This window comes from Phaethon lepturus, unplaced genomic scaffold (assembly GCF_000687285.1).
Source record: "Phaethon lepturus isolate BGI_N335 unplaced genomic scaffold, ASM68728v1 scaffold41734, whole genome shotgun sequence".
Taxonomy (NCBI): domain Eukaryota; kingdom Metazoa; phylum Chordata; class Aves; order Phaethontiformes; family Phaethontidae; genus Phaethon; species Phaethon lepturus.
The window spans coordinates 1-20,121 of NW_010533274.1; the positions used below are offsets into that span (position 1 = coordinate 1).

Here is a 20,121-nt window from a genome sequence, read left to right on the forward strand (position 1 = left end):
GTGGGGGCAGCAGGACTCACGGCCGGCCCGTCCTTCCCCTTCCCTGCAGGGGACCTCGTCCTGGACGGCTCCAGCACGCTGACACTGCTCACCCCCACCTTGCAGCACCTCACGCAGGTCTTCGAGCAGCACCTGGGCTCGCGCAACCAGAACCGGGGCTTCGTGGCACTGCCCTCGCACCCCGCCGAGACCGCCGCCATCCTCCAGGCACAGTTCCTCTTTGACGTCCTGCAGAAGACTCACTCCTTGAAGGTCCGTACCTACCATGGTCGGGGATGTGAGGGGACGGGGGTACTGCAAGGCCAGCCAGTGGAGGTGGCAGGCACAGCTACCTCCTTCAGAGTGGCCTCCTTTGGTGCCCATTACCTCCATCTTATGTGCATGCTGTGTGGCTTGGATACCTCTCGCAGAGCTGTTGCATGGAGTCATAGTTCAGCATGATGGCTTGTAGCTACTTCATCTAGGATCAGCCATTCAACTCAGTGGAAAGTTTTTCAGAGTTTAAAACAGGGGCAGCAGGGGTTAATTATGTTCTGACCTTGGTAAGGTGTTGACATTGTTGGGAAAATTATTATTTCCTGAAACGCTTGAGCAATTCAGGCAGTATCTGGCAGCTGAGCACGGCTGAGTGCTCCCTGACTGATGATTGATCTGCATGAGGCAGCAGAGCCGGGGTATTTGAGCAGAGCAGTTATAAGTTGTATACACCCACTACTCTGAGACTTTCTGCTGCTTATTTCTGAATTTTACATGTTCCTGCCTGGGCAGTGGTTCTGGCTGATCCGTTTCACATACAGGAGATTGCTAGTAATGTGTCCGCATGAATTTTAAGAAGGCTGTAATAGAAAGAAAAGTATAGAGCTAGGGATTCTTCAGAAGGCTTTTTGAAAGGTGGTATGTGTTACAAGGCTGCACATGATTATACTTGGCACTGGGGCGCTGCTGGGAGGGCAGTAAGGGAGAAATGGGCCTGAAAGGGGAAGGGGAATTAACAGCTGTTTTTAGGTCCCAGTGTTGCTCAGGAGCTGTTGTGGCTGAGCACTATGAACTGTGATATCTTTAATAGTGTTTTCTGTATGAGACAGATTGGAGAGATTACCTGAATGTTGTTGGGAGGGTTTTATGGCAGTGCTGAAGGTTGAGATCAGAGCGGGGGCCAGAGACTGTGGAGGAACAGAGGTCCCCTGTCAGGAGGAGGGAGGGAGAGACACTGCAGTCAGGAGGATGTTGGGGTGAGTGGTTGTGTTAACCAAAAAATGGGCTTTTTCTGTAACAAGTCTGTAAAGAAGGGGAAGCTACCGATTGTGGTGCAGTAACTGATTTGCTTGGAGAAACTAATGATTTATATCGGCTTGTTCAGATTCTTAAGACAGTGGAGGAAGAAGAGAGTAGGAGATGACTGTCAGGACATAGAGCAAGGATGGCATCTGAAATAAACTTTGCTAAAACTGATCATCAGAGCTTCACAATGCAAGCTTCCCCTACAAATGGTCCTGTTCAATGTGCTGCAGTAGTGCTGGCAAGTAGTGGGCAGTGATTCATCACCACCAGGGCTCTAACTGGAAGCACTAGTGGTGACGAGGCCTTGGGATGTCTGTCCTGCACCTGATGAGTCACTTCTGCATGAACAGGGATGTAGCTGGCAGAGAGGGTCTCTCCAGTTGTACTCTGCTGTCTGTGGTGGGAGCATTAACTACTTCATTATTCACTTGGACTGAAATACTGTTAATGCACTGTCCGTAGAAAGCATAAGAAGCTAGATTTAATAAGCTGCGTTGTGGTACATGAACACAGCCTAACCTACCCTGTGGTGAAGGAGCCTGTGACTGCACTACAGAATGCAAAGAGGAGGTTTACAGGTACCTCAGTCTAATGCTAACGGTGTTTAGCTGTTTAAAAAAAAACAACCCTCTGTTTTCCATTGTATGTGCTTGTGATTTGCCTTATTTGGCCTGTTCTAGTGAAATGCACATGCACACCTCCCACCAGTGTGCTAGTTTAGCTCAGTTGCTCGATAAACATAGCTCCAGCAGTTAGATTTGTCTTTATTTAGTAGATTTGCTAGTGGTGGCTGGTGAGGAATCCAGCTGTCAGACTTCTCTGTGGTTTTGAAAGTGGCGAAGCCATGTGGGCAGGGGAGAAGAAAAGGAGTCTTTTCTTGTGGTCTTGTGCTGCCTAACATGCTTGTCTCTTTGACCTCTGTTGAACTCTGGGGCTAGGGGACAGTGCCAATAACAGCATTGGGGGAGAGCCTGTTAGTGAACACCCGAGCTGGAGCAGAGGCCTGTTCAAGGTGCTGCAGTTGGTGCACATGGAGGGTGGTATTGCAGCACAAATTGAGGTTGACATGAGACTTCTTTTCTGATTTCTCTAGCTCGTTCATGTTCCAAACTGTGTTTTGCAATCTGCTGTGAAGATCTTCCCTTTCAAGTCCCTCCGGCACCTGGAAGTAAGTATAGGAGGCAGAACTGCCTTTGAGTCTTGCTGTTTGGCTTTTTTTGAGTTAGTTTTGTGGCTGCAGAATGCCTGTACTCCTAAAAACTGGGTAGGCTTTTGTGGCTTTCCTAGAAGGCAAAGTCTAAACTCCTACAACACTTGCTTGGGGTGCAGTTTGGATATGAGCAAAGTCTGGAGTGTTAGGGAGGGAGGGTCCAGCAGGGAAATGGGAGATCCCTTGCAGAGATGGGCCTGGGATGGCAGCTGCTCTTACACTGTAATATTTTGATGTGTGTTGTCCTTACCTTCTCATAACTGCTGCAGTTGAGGTCTGTCCCTCCACACTGCCTCCGGGGACTGCGATTTGTCTATTCTCAGCTGGAATCTCTAACCTGTTGCAAATGTATCAGTACACTGGAGGTGAGTGTCCTTACACAGCTCATGGGGAAAACTGTCAGAGAAAGGTGTCTTGATCCTACAGCCCTTCAAACAGGGAGGATGTGGGAGACAACATTAAACATCTTACCAATCTTTGTTGTATGTGGCTTTTTCTCCCTTCTCTGTTCTGGGGTCCTACTTCTGACTCAGGTTGGATACATGTGGGCTCTGTAGTCTCCTTTTTAGCGGCTTGAGAATTTCTGGCTCTGGACAATATTCATATCAGCTAGGTCTGACTGTTCCATGTGTCTGCCTGTTTCCACATTCAAAGGCCTGCAGCTGGTTGAGGTACATTTCATTGTACCTCAGCATTCTTAAATTAGAGCTAATTGTCAGAGAGAATGCTATGCCCTAGTGTCTTTTCCGCACTGGTGCCCAGCAGGTTTCTGAGACATGAAGGCAAGCTGCAGCCACGGAGAACTGAGTAGCATGGGCTGTGCTAGCTGTGGGGCTCTGGGCTTCTGTCTGTGGTACAGAAGCAGCTGCCTGCTGGGGAACAGGAGCGGCTGGTAGGGAGTGCTTTGAGAGGTTCTTTTGTCTGCCAGAGCACAAGTTGTTTGGCCAGGGCGTTTGCATCTTCTGCATCTGTGCTTTGATGGAGGTCTGAAAAAAGTTTTGTTAGCATGAATCTTTGCACTTAGTGTTCAGAGCCTACAAATTGTAACATGTTAGGTTAACTATTACCACGTGAGTGTAGGAAGCAAAAGCATCTCCCCTTCTTTCTAAATATCTAGTGATGGAATTCCCACCACTTCCAAATACTTGAATTAGTGACATAAAGTGACATAAGGCACAATATGTCAGCCTTGTTCTAGACTAACTGTTCTCCTGTTACTGTAACAGCTAGTACTCACCAAGGAATGGCTCCTCACTTCTTCCTAGGAAATCATTTCAGCATGTGGTGGAGATCTGAGCTGTGCTCTCCCATGGTTGGAATTGCAGACTGTGAACTTCAGCTATAACTCAATCACTGCCTTGGATGACTCACTGGTGAGTGGGGCATCCTTCCTGCATGACTGAGGGGAAGAGAGGAGATGATCACAGCCAAGAACTGGGCACTCCTTTACTGATGCTGCTAGGTCTGAGTGGGAGTCAGTGGGCAGTGTTAATTTTGCTGGCCTCTCCCAGCAGGATGGGGTTTCCATGCTGCTGTAGAGACATTTGTAGGGTCTGATCTAGTACCTTTTTTGTCCTTCAGCAATTACTGAATGCTCTGAGAATCTTGGATTTGAGTCACAACAAGATCCAGGATTGTGAGCACTATTTAACGGTGAGTATCTTAAGCTGAGCACTGGAGTTTCCTCATATGGAGAGGACACTTATGAAGTGCTGTCATCATTGACCATGTGCTTGCACGGTGAAGCATAACAAAAGAAATTGGAGATGTGGCCCAGCAGGCATGTGATTTACAACCAGTGCTTGCAGCCTTGAAACTGTGGTCCTGTATGTGCAGGCCCTGTGACACTGAGACAAAGAAGGCAGTGTTCCTCATCCGCTCTAAGACAGGAAAGTTAGCTGTATGTGTCACTGTGTATCGTTTGGCACTCCAGTGTGGCTGAGTGATAAATACAGTGACACATACAGTGTACACTGTGTATACAGTGACACATGCAGTGTGCACTCCATTGTGGAAGAGACTTCGCTGTAATCTGTGCAGCAGGTTAGAATTACGTAGCCAGGTATGGGGCTGTAGAGACTTGCTGTTTGGTTTGTTCAGACTACCAGTAGGATTTCCCTCTCACTCTCAGAAATCTCCTGTCAGTTACTTTAGAAAGATGGTAGTCCATCGCAGTGGCATGTGCATCTGGAGAATGGCACTGAAACCCATGCTCTGCTGGGCTAGATATGCTTCTTTTAAGAGAAGCAATGAAACAGCTTTTCATGGAGTTGGTGGGGCTCACAATATATCATTCACCATCATCTTTGGAAAAGTAAGAACAGTCGTCTTTTGGTAGTTGAGCCCTTTTTCTGAGGCAGGGGGTCCAGGCCCTTCCTGTGTTCCATTGAAGTTGATGAGGGAGGAGAAAGCTGCTCCTAGTGAATTTTGTGAAGCAGTTAGATCATACTGAGTGCCCCTAGACAAACCACTCCAAATGTGAATGTCAAAGTCTTGCTGCAGAAATAGTCTTGAGAAACTCACTTGTTAGGTGATGTTGGTGGGATGGAGAGAATGGTAGGGGCTAGTGCTCTGTCTTGAGTCCAGTGTCAGGCTTTGAGCCTTATAAGGTCCCAATTGATCCGCTGCTGCTTTCCTCTCTGAACAGACCCTTACAGAACTGGAATACCTCAATCTGGCTTATAACTTCCTGTCCAAGGTGCCAAACCTTGGTATCTTCAGCCGATCCAAGCTGGTGACTCTGATCCTGCGCAACAATGAACTTGACAGCATTAATGGTGAGCCCACAAGGGAGGAGCATTTCTGAGTTTAAGGCCTTTCTCTCTTCCTTGAGGAGGAACAGAACTTGAAATCTTGGGCACAGCTATTTTTACTAGGGTTCAGTTTTGGGGGAGTGGGGTAGGTGGGAGTTTCCTAAGTTATATCTTCTAGCATGCTGATGGCTTCTTGCTTTATTTGCAGGGGTTGAACAGCTAGTGAATCTGCAGCACCTGGATGTGGCCTATAACCTGCTGCTGGAACATGCCCAGCTGGCACCATTGTCCACTCTGCACTATGTAAAAAAAGTAAGCACAAAGCCTGCTGGGTTGGGAGATTAGGTATGTCATGGTCAGGGGGTATAAGGTGGAGACTCTGTAGTAAGGAGAGAGTTTTGAAAGATCAGTTCAACTCTTGAGCATTTAATTTTAACGCAGGAAGCTGATGAGGGAACCTTGGAGAGACACCTGTATTTCAGCCTTCATTTTCAGTGAGCCCTGCTCAAGTTAACCTTTTTCCATATATTCATCCCCACCTCCTTGCTCCTCCTTTCCGATTTTAACACTGTCAAGTTCAGTAAAGATCCTCTGCTAATCCTGTTGTGGATTTGTGTGTTCAGAGAAGTCTGAAGGAGGATGACTGCAGGCACTGTAGTGCTTGTGAAGGAAGGTAGCCTGCAAAGGACTGTTCTTTCAACACTGGTCAGAGTCAGTACTGAAAAAACTCCTAATGATTTAGGTGCATGAGTAGGGAGTACTTTAATTTCCTTCAGCAAATATGCTGAACGAATTTCAGGAAGCATTGTAAAGGCTTAGTCCTCTCCTGGCTTGATCACCGTTCCACTGCAAGTATATTTCCTGAGGCGGAGAGAAAGTCTGGGGCCTGCAGGCAGATTAGTCCAGGGTATAGAATATTGCTTCTAATAACAATTTCTCTATTTCCCCCACCCAGCTGCATTTAGAGGGAAACCCATTATGGTTCCATCGAAACCACCGATCTGCAACCCTTGCACATGTGTCTCCCAGGGCAGCCTCCTCCAATGTGAGTATTAGCGACATGCCTTCTGCCCTTGCTGTTGTAGGTGCAGGGTGTTCTGATGGTCAGGGTCAAATGAGGAGAAAGAACTTCATAAACATGAAAATTCATTTTGGTGATGTAACAGTAGTGATTGTTTTGTGGAGGGTTTTTTTTGTTGGGATTTTTTTTTAGGTAGAGTAGTTTATCCTTAAATTTTTATGTGGTGTGCTGGCCAGGGCAGACAGAGTTGAATACTGATCTCAGGTTTGCAAGATCTCAGATCTTCATACATCGTCACTGTCTACTTCATCAGTTTTGCTCACTGGTGGTCCCAAAACTTTACTCTGTTCCTGCTAGATAGTGACTATGTAGCTGGGCTTTGCAAAGAAGGAACTCACTGTCTTGGCTCACCCTGCGTAATTACACACTACTTGGGCAGCCGTGGCCACCTCTTTGTTTCTCCCCATAACTCTGCTCTCAGCTAGGCTTAACCTTTTCCGTCTCCTTTGCACTCTGGTGCTTAGGTCAATTCTTGGTAATCTGATTTTAAATAAAGAAGCCAGCAAAGACAGTGTTCTGGCAATTTAGCAAAGTAAACTTGTTTGCGAAGGATCAGAGGTGTTCCAGAGCTGATCCGCCCTTCATATAAATGGCAAATGGCTGGATTCATTGTATTCAAACTGCATCTTGGAACACCCTTTCACCGAGCTCAAGTTACTGGAAGCTAGGTAGACTCAGTCTAGAAGTAGGGTACAAGCTTTGAGATGAAAGTGAGTACCTCTCAAAACAATTTGTGAGTTGTCTTTGTCAATCTCTTCCTTGAACTGTCTTGGATACATTTCTGGGAGTTGTAAAGTCTGTAAACAGGAAAACTACAATGCTCCTTTCTGGCCTTATGTGCTATTAGGTCAGGTAGCTACAATTAAAGGAGTGATGGATAGGCAGGAACAGGGTAGTTTCTGATAGTCTTTGCAGTTTTGTGCCAGGGATCCCAACCCTAGGGTACCCTGAAGGGGAATAGGGGACAGCAGATTGTTGTCCTGGGTATGTGCCAGCCAAATGGAATCTGACTGTAAATGGATCTCTAATTACAGTTCCTCTTGGACGGGGAGCCACTCTCTTCCTCGGACGTAATGGTGAGTACAATTGCTGTAAACTGATCTTATTAGCTTTGGGAGTGGGAACTCTGACATGTTTTTGCATTGTCATGTGACCCATTAAATTAGTATGGGCTGCCTTTGACACAGTTCGTTTTGGCTCAGTCCATGCTGATTCCTAGTAATTGTTGGGACTGGCCAGTGTAACTTATTCTGTCCTACGCAGCCTTGCAGAACTTGGAGCCTTGCCTGTTTCCTTTTTGGGTACTATCTGGTACTTGACACTTGAATTACATGTCAGCAAAACAAACAGTTATCAGTTTCCCATCTGCTGTTTTTAAGAAAGTCAGAGATTGAGTTAAATCAGAGTGGTCATAATAAACAATCCAGTCAACCAGGCACGATCTGTTGTCACCACTTCAAATGAGATGATGAAAGGTTGGGGTGAGGGGCAGGGAAGTTGTCAGTCTGAGTTGTGGCTTGGTTACCTGGTCTCCTCTTTGCACTCAGCAGGCAGCGTTCTCTTCTTTTGGCTTTAGCACCTTCCAAGACTTGTGCAAAGTGTGTCACAGTCCATCCACACTTCTACCTCAGAGAAGACTGCACTGGACCGCAGTGCTCTGGACAGTTCCTGTGCTGCAGACTTCAGCGACAGTCAGTCCCCAGCGGAGAATGTGGCTGTCAGGCTCCCTCGGAAGAAAAACAAGGTCTGGGACTGAGATAGCTTCTTAACCACATAGCTGGCATGTTGGATAAAGGGGCTGCCTCAGCGTGAAAGCCTCGTGCACTGGGATGTGGTCTTGTACTGACTCTGTCATAGTGAGCCTCTATGCTGCTGTGTGTTAGGAAGAGGCTGAGCTTAATGTCAGTCTTGATATACTGCGACAAATGTTTTATGGTGTGCTTCTGCACTGTAACAGCTATGAACCCTTCAGCTTGGCAGAGCCCCTCATCAGATGCTGTTTTGGTTGTTCTGGTGCCTCCCAACTATTCTTATCCTGTTTGTTGCAGGGAAAAGTCAAAGTGCGCAGAGCGAGCATTTCGGAGCCCAGTGACACAGAATATGAGCCCCAGGCTTTACCTCTCTCTGCTGGTGAGGCTTGTCCTCTTCCTCTGTAACACAGCAGCTGAACTGCCCACAGTCAGAGGAGTGCTCTGGCATGGTGACTATTTTCATATTTCCCAAGTTTTCTCCCTGCAGGCCTGGTCCTACAGCATCAAAAGGAGATGAAGCGCTTGGACAGCTTCAGAGATCGCTTTGGTGTTGACTGGCTGCAGTACAAGAAACACCTGGAGGAGCATGACCAAGCACCTGTCATCTGTCGTAGCCATTCTGCAGATGACATCGCAGGGAGACTTGCTGCAATGGACTTACAGAGTGAGAGTTCTGACCCAGAGCAAGGAAAACCCCAAGTATCCCAGAAAGAATCCTCTTCTCCTTTGGATGATACTGAGAAGGAGGAAGAGCCTGAAATACGGCTGGATGAGCCTATGGAAGGAGAACAGAGAGGAGAAGAGGAGGCAGATGAGCTAATGCTGGGGGAGGAAGAAGAGGAGAAGCCAGAAGGTAAACAGATCTCTTCACTGCTGTGTTTGAGAGCTTGGGTGATGATAAAATATGTGAATCAAATGTGATATCCCTGAAGCTTTATCGTGCTGCCCAGTATTGTGGGAATTCTAAGGACTTGGGCCAAGCAGACCTGTACTGTTTCTTGTTTGGCAGTGGACCTTTGTCAGCCAGTGCTGGTGAGCCAAATAGAAGGTGAAGGGGACCCAGAGCCAGACTGGATCTTCCTGCGAGTCACAGCTAAGCATGTGATTGAAGTGGAACTGAAGGCTGCCAGAGTTCTCCACAAGCTGGAGCTGAAATGCCTGCAGAAGGTGGAGACCTCCGAGATGAATTGGAAGAGGATGGTGAGTTACGCCTCTGTGTGAGCCTTTGGCATCATACTCCCTGTATGGGCCAGCATTCTGGATTTGGGCTTCTGACAGAGTACCCTGCAGGTCTTTTCGTAGCTCCTGCAAAGCCTGATTGATTGAACACCTCTTCCACCCAATGCATGTGTGTCTAACAGCATCTCTGTTGCTTAGAGTACCTGCAATAATGCAGCAGAAGCCAGCACCAATTCTGTTCCAAAGCTGGAGTTAAAAAGACAACAGCTGGACTTATTCCAGTGCGCAGGAATGAGAGACTTCTCAAGAGGAGCCTAAGTGAAATGGAGACCTCCTTCCCATCCATTCCTCACTGGCCTTGGAAGACTGTTGGTTGCACTTTTTCTTAGACAGTGCAGCACTGAGCCTAATGTGATGTTTAGAAAACTACTGAGAGCTCAGTGGGTGGTTTTCCATCCACTCTAGGTGTATGCTTCAGCACTACCAGCCCTATTTTGCTTTTGTGGTTCTTTAGAAAGGGAGTTTGGAAATCTCTCTTTCCTCGTGGTAGGATTTTAACATTCAATGTGTGCATGGATATGTTCATGGACTTCTCTAATACTGTTTTCCCCAAAAGTTCCAACTCATTTTTAATTCCTGCTCTTGTACCTCTTGAATATTTGTGGCTTTATATTCTTCTGAAATGCCCTCCTGAAAAGGTGTTTTATTTTAAATGCTTGTTCTGGGCCTTGATGCTTAGTGTTGTCCTCAGTGCTTATGAGCTGCTTTTTTTTTTTTTATTTTTTATTTATTAATGCCCATTTTACCAGGCTGCCAAATGCTATCAGCTATGGAGGCGTACTTAGGGCTTACTAAATGAAGTGCTCGTATGGCCACGTTTCAGCCAGTGCAAACAAATGTAGTGTATATACTGGATGCTGTGCCCTCTTTCTAGAACTGGTGTTTTCTGTCTCCTGCAGGACCTGGAGCGAGTTTTCCCTGTCCTCACGTTACACTTCACCTACATTCGCAAGGACCGGCAGAAGCGCAAATACGTGGTGCTCGACGACTGCCCAGAGCAGTGTCTACAGGTAGGGGAGGCTAGAGGGGGAAGCCTGGGGAGGGGGCAGTGTTACTGGAAGACACTGAATTCTTCCAGCCAGCACGGGGCCCCTGTTCTTGGAGCACATGTGCATCTGCTGCCCTGTGGCAGCCCATGTCTGGCTTGTCAGCTCAGGATTTATCCTGCTGCACAAATGACCTGTGGAGGGTCCTGTGAGCATGGCCATGGGCAGCAAAGCTTCTGGAGCATAAAGGGTGCTCTCAAGGAGAAAGCCTTGCAGTTCTCTCCCTCTTGGGGAGAAAAGTTAGTGGTCAAGTTAGCAATCTTTACGTATTGTGCATGTGCAACAATAATGTTTCCTGGGTGCTGAGTGATGTGCTATCCTGTACTTAGCCTCTGGACAGTGAGTGTCAGTGCTGTGGCAGCTCTGGTTTGCGCAGCTGCTGTAGTGACTCTGGTCTCAAATCCAAGTATTTTTCTCGAGGTACTGTTGTCAATATGTAGATATAAAGCACATAACTGTAAAAACAGGTTCTCTTGGTCTTCTGCAGTGAAGCTCTGTGCCCTTGGCAAGTCTTGCACAGACTGGCTGTGGTACTCTGTTAGCTGGAAAGTGGCCCTATCCCCCTTGGACTCTGAAATGCTGTAATGAGGCATGTGAGGAGACTTGCTTATGTGAGAGACTCAATTTTATTAGGATGGTTTTAGCTGCCTGCTAGCACTCTTTTCCCTGTGCTGCTACTTCTAGTGTGTCCTCGAAGTGTTGTCCCCAGCTGTTGAGGAGAATCGGCGAAATCAGGACCAGGAAAAGGGATCCACAAAGCTCCAGTGCCTGAAATGCAAGCAGGAGTTTTTGCAGTCCCTGGCTCCCTGGCATCAAGGTCCCTATTCTTCAGAGGTTGGAGACACCAAAATCCTGGAGACCCTAGTTGCCTCAAATCAAGGTAGGATGTAGTACCCAGAAAATGGATGCTTGCTAATGCCCAGCCAGACTGCCAGAATGGCAGCTGTGGTGCAGAGCATGGAATGTATAGGAGAGGGTGATGCCTTGGCTGTACTGGAATTAAAACCTGTTGCGGGATGTACTCTCACTTGACCCACTTGGACTGGGAAGAGCCTGCCTTGTTCACTAGCAGGAATAAGCCACTGTTTTAAGGTTAAGCAAACAGCACCGCTGTTGTGGGTGGCCTGGGGTCTGGGGAGAACATAGGGGTGCTGGAAACTGCAGATGGTCCACAGAAATCTGAAGTCTGGGAGAGTCGTTAAAGGTCATGTAGTCTCTTGTCCTGTTGAAACTGTGGCCATTTCTGCCACAGACTAATTTGTTCTAAAGGGCTTTTGCTAACAGAGGCTTCTGGGGAATCTTCTCCAGTATTTCAGGTAAAACTCTGTAAGATAGCAGAAAAACCACCAGAACCTTAACCTAGGTTTCCCTGGCTGTGATCTTAAGCCCACTCTTGCTTCCCTTATGGGGAATGATTTATTCCTTTCTTTGTACTTGAGGGCCATTGTTCTCTCCCCGCAACTAGTCCTGTCTTCTGTCCTCTAGACTAAATAAGTTCAACTCCCTAGATAATTTGCTTGTCAGTCATATCTCATACAATGCAGTTATTCTTGCTGGTCTCCTTTGTACTCTTTCCATTTGGGTGTTTGAAACTAGATGTGGTGTTTTAGCTGAGGCATGGCTAGCGCTGAATAGGCGTCTTCTGATCGCTGAGTTTTTCAAAGCTCAGTTTCTGTTTGAAGTGGTGAGTGCCCAGCCTTAGCTCGGAAGATGCTGCTCATTTGATGAAGTATCCTGGGATCAAAGTACTGCAGTGCGAGCAGAAGTGCTGTCCTGCCTGCAGCACTTTCCTCCACCCTGCGACACTTTCTCTCCCCTGCCAGCGTAGTTGGAGTCCCAAGACCCAGCTGGGAGTCTGCTGTGGTGTGGGTGAAGGGAGCATCACAAATTGGGGTCGGGAGGGATGAGGACAGCTGGAGAAGGGACACTGCATGCTTGTGGTGTGGCTGGCTGCAGGATAAACCAAGTTGGGGATGGAGGTGGCTAAGGAAGGTTGGAGGTCATGAGCTTGGGCTTCAAACTCTATGTGAGCACTTGTGGACATGAAGTGGAGGAAAGTCATGAGCCAAAGCCATGATGTAGTTTTGATTGCAACTACAGCACACACTGGTCACCCTAAATCTGAGCTGAGCGATTTCAGGTGGATGTTGGAACTGATCCAGAATTTCTCATTGATTTGTGAGGGGGGCAGGTGTGTAGGATATGGTTCTGAACAGAGTTGCTCAACAAGCTGCTCAAGTCAGACTATAACTATCGTCTACTTTGAAAGGGATGTTTTGTGGTTTGCAGAGGAGAAAAAAAACAACCATAAAATCTTGTTAGGGGAGAGCTGTTCTGATTTTTCTTTATCCCTGATGAAATCTTCCACAGATGCTGCAGCAGCTGGTGAGCCCATAGCCTGTCCCAGTTGTTCCAGTGACCATGTGGTCATCCTGCCTTCAGAGGTGTGCTCCAGCACACATTTGCCACCTGGCCCCGACAGCACGAGTGAGGACCTGTCAGACTCTGTCCTGGATGGAGGCAGCCAGCAGGAGGGCCTGGAAGAAGCACCTGCCCTGGCCAGTGAGAGTGGGAAGTTCTACATCGGTGGGGAGGACAGCTCGGAGATGGACACCAGCAACAGCACCAGGACCCCAGAGCTGAGTGGCGAGCACGATGGCACTCTCCACTCCAGCTCCCGCAGTTCAGATGGGGGCTGCAGGAAGCAGGAGCTGCACATGAAGAGCCAATACTTGTCCCTCAGCCACACAGACACCAATGGGGGCAGCTTGATAGGGAGCTACCGTTACAGTGTTTCTCATGGCCCAACTCCTTCCCAGCTGTCTTTGAACTCAGAGTCTGAGGAAACATGGAATCTCAGTCCCTGTGAGTATGTAAGAGCCATGCAGGGGTTTAGGGGTGTGCACAGCTTGGTGTTGGGCTTTATCACTGGTGCTTGCAGGGTGCACTGCATCCTGTTTAATGGGGAGGGGGGTCATCAAGCATAAGCAGCAGTGACCATGGTTCTTGGGAGCAGAGTTTTTCATTCCCCTCTCTTTTCAATCCTTATGCCTGAAGGTAGGGAAAACTGAGTCAGCTCCTAATCCCTAGAATTGCTCAGACCCTGAGTAATAGGGTCTTGTTCTGGGAGCTGCATTGCTTGGTTACAGACACACTGGGTTCCTGTGGCACCAGTGAGCTGCCAGCTGGAGTGTTACTTTTGGAGTATAGCATGCACAATTTCTCTGTATTTATTCTCTGGCTTAAGTGCAGTGTGAGTCTGGTGTGTTTGAGGCTCTGGTTAGTGGATCTACAGTTACTTGTGCATTCTTCAGTGGTCTTTGTGATCTTTAGATGACAAAGCCTGTCCAGAAGCCACTGTGTGCACTGGCTATCGTGCAAGATAGCAGTTCCTAGGAGGTCCACAGATGTTTTTTGTGAAGGGCCTTGGATTTCTGATGTAGCAGGCTGCTTTTGTTTGCGCACCAGTTTGTGATTTACAGAATAACTGAAGTTGGAAAGGAACTACAGAGGTTATCTGGTCCAGTCCACCAACTGACTCTACTGCAACTGCAGTCTAGTCCTGATTTTGCAAACCCATGTGTCTTGATGTATAGAGATCTCCCCCAGCCTTTCAAGACTGTTGTGCCTCTGAAGAGGAGTTGGTATAGTACTAGTATTTAGGATTGCTATGTTCAGTCTTGTACACCTGAAGTGTGAGAAGTAAAGCGGTCTCTTGTTTCAGTTTAAAACTGAGCCCCGAAAATGTTCCTGCTGATGATTAGTATAGTGTTTCTGGTGGAGAACAGGCTCCGCTGGGAAGTGCGTACTCTCAGGCAGTATTGTGGCTATTGTATAAATTATTTGGTCATACAATTGCATGACAAACCTAATTATGTTCTTAAGCAGTTTTATTGGTGTCTTCCTTAGTCCCCTTTAACCTTATCACAGTCAGAGTTTAAAAATTTGACCTGAGCTGACACCAGCTGAAACGAGAAATGTCTTTCTGGCTTTGTGATAAAGAATTTCCCTCCTGCCAAATCTGGCAGCAAAGCAGTGTCCTCTTGTGACCAAACAGCTGAGCATAGACTGAAGATGGGGTAGACCAAAGCTTTGTATATATATCTGAAAAAACAAGTGTTGGAGTGATGAAGTCCCCTCATGTCTCCGCACTGAGACTTGTGGCCTGGAAAGCCCTGCCTTTGACCCTTTGTCTTGAGGAGAAACTTGATGGAAGCAGGCGTGCAGAGAGGGTGACACTGCTGCCCCGGTGCCGGTCTGCATGCTTGGGCAGCAGCTGGTCAGTGGGCAGAGTGCTAATCCCACCCTTTGCTCTCCTCAGCTGTAAATGGCATCCTGAACACAAGGGACTTCCGTTCGGTGGATCATCGCCTGAAGCTGTACCTGGATATGGAGGTTTTTGAGGAGAATGCTGAGGAGTTCCAGTTCTTCCTCAAGGTGAGCTCCCGCAGCACTTCTCCTACAGCTCCTTGGCTGTCTTTCTTGCCAACCTGCAAGTTCTGCACTGGAGTGGCATCCCAGGGACTCTGGGGTGTGAAGGGAGCTGAAGTGTGTTTGAGTCGGCCCTTTCCATGGGTGGGCTGGCAAGGGGCAGGCCAGTGCTATGACCTGCCCTGTCTGTGCTCTAGGTGGTCGTGGTGAAGTTTGGCCGACAAGGAGAGTTCCTTTCAATCCTGGTTGCCTCTGATCTCAAGATTTATGTGCTGGAAGTCACTGGGGCTATCAGGTGAGGAGAATGGTAGCAAGTGAGATCTTGCAGCAAGGCTGTGAGTGCTGGGTAGTGCCAGCCTCTGCTAGCCTTACCCTGGAGGTGTGGTGACATGCAAAGGCTCTTCTTGCAAACCCTGCTGCTGCAATGTCATGTTGGAGAGGAGATGAGGCAGCCTGCTGCAGCTGAGGGCTGTGCTCTGTGATTAGGGGACAACCTGCAGACTGGCTGAAGAAGAATGACTCTCACTACCTGTCCGATATTTCGCATCTGGAAGTGGGACTCTGCCACCAGAGCTTGCAAATAGAGTTTGAGAACCCAAAAGCCTCCTACAATCTGCTGATCCGGAACCAAAGCTGCTGTGACCAGTTCCTGCAGACCCTGACATGTAAGAGTAGAGCTGTAGCGGGGGTGGGTGGGAGGAGAGGATTTGGGAGATTTGCTCTTGGAGAGCTACCAGGAGAGCTGTGGTTGGACATATGTTGGAAATTCACTTCTTTCCTGCTCAGAAAAAAGTTTGGGGAGAACTCTGCTGGCATCATAACTTCCAGTGCATTTCTGTAGACTAGAGAACCATCCTGAGCTCTCATGTACTGCCCTTGGGCTTGCAATAAAAGATGTCTACCTTATCCTCCTCTTTAGATCTCATGCAAGAGCTGCCTGCTAAGCACAGGAGTAAGGTGACGGAAATCCCCACTGTGGAAATGAATCCACAACACTGGCTATGGTAAGAACAGCCTCTGAGAGGTTGGGGTTTCAGATGGAAGAGGATGTCTGCTTGTCCAGCAAGGGAAGCATAGTACTCAAAACAGGGCAGCACAGGAGGAGGCACCACTGGAGTGGCAGCCAGGCCTACATTACAGGTTTAAGGCAGCTGGCTCAGGTGCCTGCTGCACAGGGGGTGAGCAGGTGAAGGAATGTCATGGACTGAGCCAGATAGGGCAACTCCAGCTCTCCTGGAGGAATCTGAGCAGAACATAATGGAGGGAGGAAAAGGGGGAGGCATAGGGCAGCCTCCTGCCTTGCAAGAAGCATTGGGTTCCTAGCTGGCAAGGTGGTAGGCAGAGTAACAGGAGAGAGTGGAATTTTGCAACATCTGGAAGAGATGGGTCCCTCCCTTCCCCAAGAGGACAGTGAACAGTAGCTAGCTCACAGCAAACCTAGACTGGAAACAGAGTGCTTCCTTGGTCAGTGTGCTGTTGTATCTCCTCCAGGCCTCTGCTGGACTCCAAGACCACAGATTCTGCAGCTGCAGATGACACTTCTTTCTTCTACCTGCTGGCCTACCTGATCCAAGGTACAGGAGATCTCTGTGCTATCTGTTTATATGCTTGTGTTTTTGGTATACAGTCTGTGGGAAAAGAGCTGGGCTATTGTTCCACAGCGAGATGGGGTGGGGGCATGGGTGAGGGCTCTTTTTTTTTTTTTTTTTTTTGGTGTTGAGATGTGTAGGATAGCAGCATGCTGCTTCCTGTATAGCCAGTGAATCTTGCAGCCCTTTTCTGCATGGAAGTCCAGGGTTTAGCGAGCAGTTGGTCTTGCACACCAGATTTGGTGGCAACTTAGGTTTCTCCAAAGCTGCAGGTTACCTAAGGGCTGGATTGTTGCTCTGAGCTGAGGGAAAGCTGAGGGGTCATACACACAGCTAGTTTGTGTGAGGAGCTGAACAGCTCTTCTGTTTGGGAAAACAGAAGCAGGTGTCCGGAACCTGAGATGGTAGGACAGCAGCAGCCTGCCGGAGCCCATCAAGTGCTGTTCCAGGGCTTGCTGAGGGCCAGATGTGCTAAACCTGGGATTTGAGTCTTCAGTGAACAATTCCAGTGTCTTCTTAGCTTGGGACACTGAAAAAAGCAGCCTAACTGTTAATCACATTCTGACTAATTTGTTACTGCCCTTGCACCCTTGTTCACCATTGGCCATAGGGCAGGTGTGAGAGAACAAAATCAGAAGGAATCTGTGGGAATTATCTTTATTGGTCTCCTCAAGCTGAACAAATAGCCTGTGGGAGGGAGAACTTAAAGTACATTTTTCTTACTCTACAGCTCTCTCCTTTTTTAGAGTATGGTGCCCAAAACTGGACACAGTTCCAGCTGTGTTCCTGAGGCCTCATTGCCAAGTAGACAGGACTAATTAAACATCCCATTTCTGATATTCCTACTAATTCCCAAGAGTGAGATGGGACGAGAAAAGCAACATGTTGCTGTAGCAGCTTGTGATCCCCTGTGACCTCAGCCAGTTCTGCTAGTGGTTCCCTATTTCTGTGCATCTGATTTATTCCCAAGTTCTAGTGCTTTGCATTTGCATCCACTGAAATCAGCTGGATGATATTTATGCTCCCTACAGTTTATCAAAACTACTTTGCTTCCTGCCATACTTATGATGCATCCCAACTTGGTATTAAACTTTATGTGTGTGCTCTCTGTTCCAAACATAAGATATCTGCAGCCAGACGAATTCAGACCAAAAAAGGCGGCCTTTTAGCTGGCGTTGCTGACTTTTAACCAAGGAGTAGTAAAGTGTTGTTTAAGAGGTCGAGCGTCTTTTCTTGCCTCACGTGAGGACATGGGCTGAACAAGGCTTGCTGGGTGGTGGTCTTTCATATGCATGTTCCTGCAATGAGCTTGGATAAGCTGGTCAAGCCTGGCCACGTTTAGCTACCCTGCTCCCCCTAAGTCAGGAAGCTGGATAAGGCTGTTCACCCAGTTACTGCTGCTGGAAAGGATTTCCCTAGGGGAGGAATGGAAAGCAAAGCTGGTTCTGTGGTGACTCAGGCTCTCAGCAAAGGCTCTTCTATTCCCTTGTATCCTTTTAGGGGCATCTGCTTTCCCTGTGACCCTGCTGAGCACCCGAAGCATGCTGTTTCTGCTGGAGGAGAATCACCAGTGGCAGGTGCAGCCCTCCTTGGATGAAGACCATGAGGCAGAAACGCCTCCTAGGAGCAACATCCAGTTGAAGGAGAAGCAGCCAATCAGCAGTATTAGCAATGTCATAACCTATCGCCTCTGTCCTTGTGACATCAAGCTGATGCTTTATGATGAGGTAACCAGGAGGTGGTCATGGGGCACACAGTATGCTGGGGGCTGGATTGTGCTCAGGATCCTGTTCCTGTCACAAGGGTCTTGGGGCTGTCATCTCCCATCCTAACCCAGGGCCTTGCACCACAGAGGCAGGGGAGCATAGCGTATTGCTGCTGTACAAAAGTCATGCAGGGACACTTCCACTGCTGGCAGCAGAGAGGGATGAGGATGTGACTTAGGAGCTGGCAGCTGCGCTGGGGAATAGGAGCTCAGGGGTGATCAGTGCCTTTGAGGCTAGGCCCTGCTCATCTACCTCCCTCTCTTTCCTCCCTCCCAGGTGCTGAAGGTGGAGACCACTTGGCACATCCGCACAGAGTGCCCTGAGCTCCTGGTAGAGCTGGTGGAGTGGATCCGTGGGCCCTGGGAGGAGATGTTCTCAATCAAACTACAGAAGGCTGTGTATGAGGGACTGGAGTGAGCTTGCCAGCTGTAAGCAGGCGAGACTTGGAGTCAAGAGTGCTGCTGTGCTGGCAACGGTGCACAAATGTCTCCCACTCCCATTTGACCTTGCTGTCCTGTGGCCTCTGCTTTCTACTCTACTCTTGCCCCTGGCCCTTTTTGGTGAGGAGGAGGGGAGCACATGATGGGCCAGACTGCACAGTCACTCACTAGCACTGGGCTGGCCATGGTAGGAGGAGGTGGAGGGTGTTCCCTGTAATACTGCATAAGCTATGGAGAGTTTTAACTTGGCAGTGTCTGCTAGTCTCCTTCAGGGTCGTATGGAGTGTCACTGAAGGAAGAGGGGAGCCAGGCCAGAGCGTGTTCAGTGGGACATGCAGTGGTACTAGGCAGACAGCAGGCCAGAGGCAGTTGGGTGCTGTGGTCTTTCTAGCAGGTGTATTTGCTGCCTTCCTAGCTGTCTCAGAACAGCTGCCATTATCTGCTGCTGATTTTTTTTTTTTTCCTTTTTGTTCCTCCCCCTCCCTCTTGTCCACAGCTTCCCTAAAGCTGCCTGCTTCAAACAGGAGCCTGATTGCACAAGGGGATGAGGCATGTTGTACTAATAACCCCACAGAGAGCCCTCACCTGCCTGCCTGGCAGGGCACAGCTCAGTCTGCTGCTGTAGTCTTTCACTGTCACTGGGGAGGGAGGAGCTGTGAAGCTCTTAGCACAGAAATGTGTTGCTCATCGCTTAGGGTTCAGGACCCTGGTGGGCACTGGCAGGTAAAAGTGAGGCTTAGGCTTTTCTGAGCAGTCCAAAAGCAAGAGTCTATTTTAACATGAGTTTTACTATTTTCTATTGTAATAAAAGCTTCTATTTATTGAATTGTCATGTTTTCCTTGTTTCATCCTCTTGCATTGCTGTAATGTCTCGGTAAGGTCTTGCATACTAGCTTTCCAGAAGCCTCAAGAGTTCCCCAACACCTCAGAGGGTTCAAGCCATTCTCCCCATCCTGTTCAGGGTGGGTGCTGATGGCAGACTAATCTTCTCCACCTGCCTGTCTCCCAAGCAGCAACCAAGGAACAAGGCCCAGACAGGATTAGACTGACAGCAGGTACTGGTTGTGGTGTTCTCCTGTGACAGTTGCCCTCAGGTGCTGTGGTGGAGGTGGGAGTATCTGCCCCAGGTTCTTCCCTGTACTAGGCTTTGCCTTGTCTCAAACTTTCCTGCACAGAGTTAGATGCAGCTGAAAAAATGTTGCTTCCTGGCCCGGTCTCTGGGCCCTGCCTAGTGAAGATGCCATGTGTGGTGCTTCCGTGCAACTGAAGCGCCCTGTGGGGGTGAGCAGAAATGGACCTGTTGCATTACGGTGCTGCCAGGTGGGATCTGATATCCCTAAACAGGGACCTTTACTGATGTCTGCTTTTCCCAGAGTAAGGTCTCCGTCTTGCTCTGAGTGTTCAACCCACGGTTTCAGGGCAAGTTTTCCCATGGCTGAATGTTTAGTGACAAAACCTCTGGTTTATGTCGAGATGATCTTGATTAAAGAGATGTATTTGTTATTCACTGACCTGATGCCTGTTTTCTTTGGAT

At 48.4% G+C, this 20,121-nt stretch overlaps 1 protein-coding gene across 1 annotated transcript; it reads left to right on the plus strand.

The window, feature by feature from the left end:
• Positions 1 to 49: 49 nt before the first annotated feature.
• On the plus strand, positions 50 to 19,416 carry STK11IP (serine/threonine kinase 11 interacting protein; the record flags this gene model as incomplete). Its single annotated transcript, XM_010285133.1, has 23 exons — positions 50 to 252; positions 2,375 to 2,449; positions 2,761 to 2,856; positions 3,757 to 3,864; positions 4,073 to 4,144; positions 5,139 to 5,268; positions 5,453 to 5,556; positions 6,200 to 6,289; positions 7,360 to 7,401; positions 7,902 to 8,069; positions 8,374 to 8,455; positions 8,564 to 8,929; positions 9,086 to 9,276; positions 10,215 to 10,325; positions 11,046 to 11,241; positions 12,732 to 13,226; positions 14,683 to 14,798; positions 14,990 to 15,087; positions 15,279 to 15,457; positions 15,712 to 15,796; positions 16,284 to 16,366; positions 17,882 to 18,108; positions 18,424 to 19,416. Coding segments are annotated over 23 exons (3,458 nt in total), but the record flags the coding sequence as incomplete, so codon positions are not given.
• Positions 19,417 to 20,121: the final 705 nt, after the last annotated feature.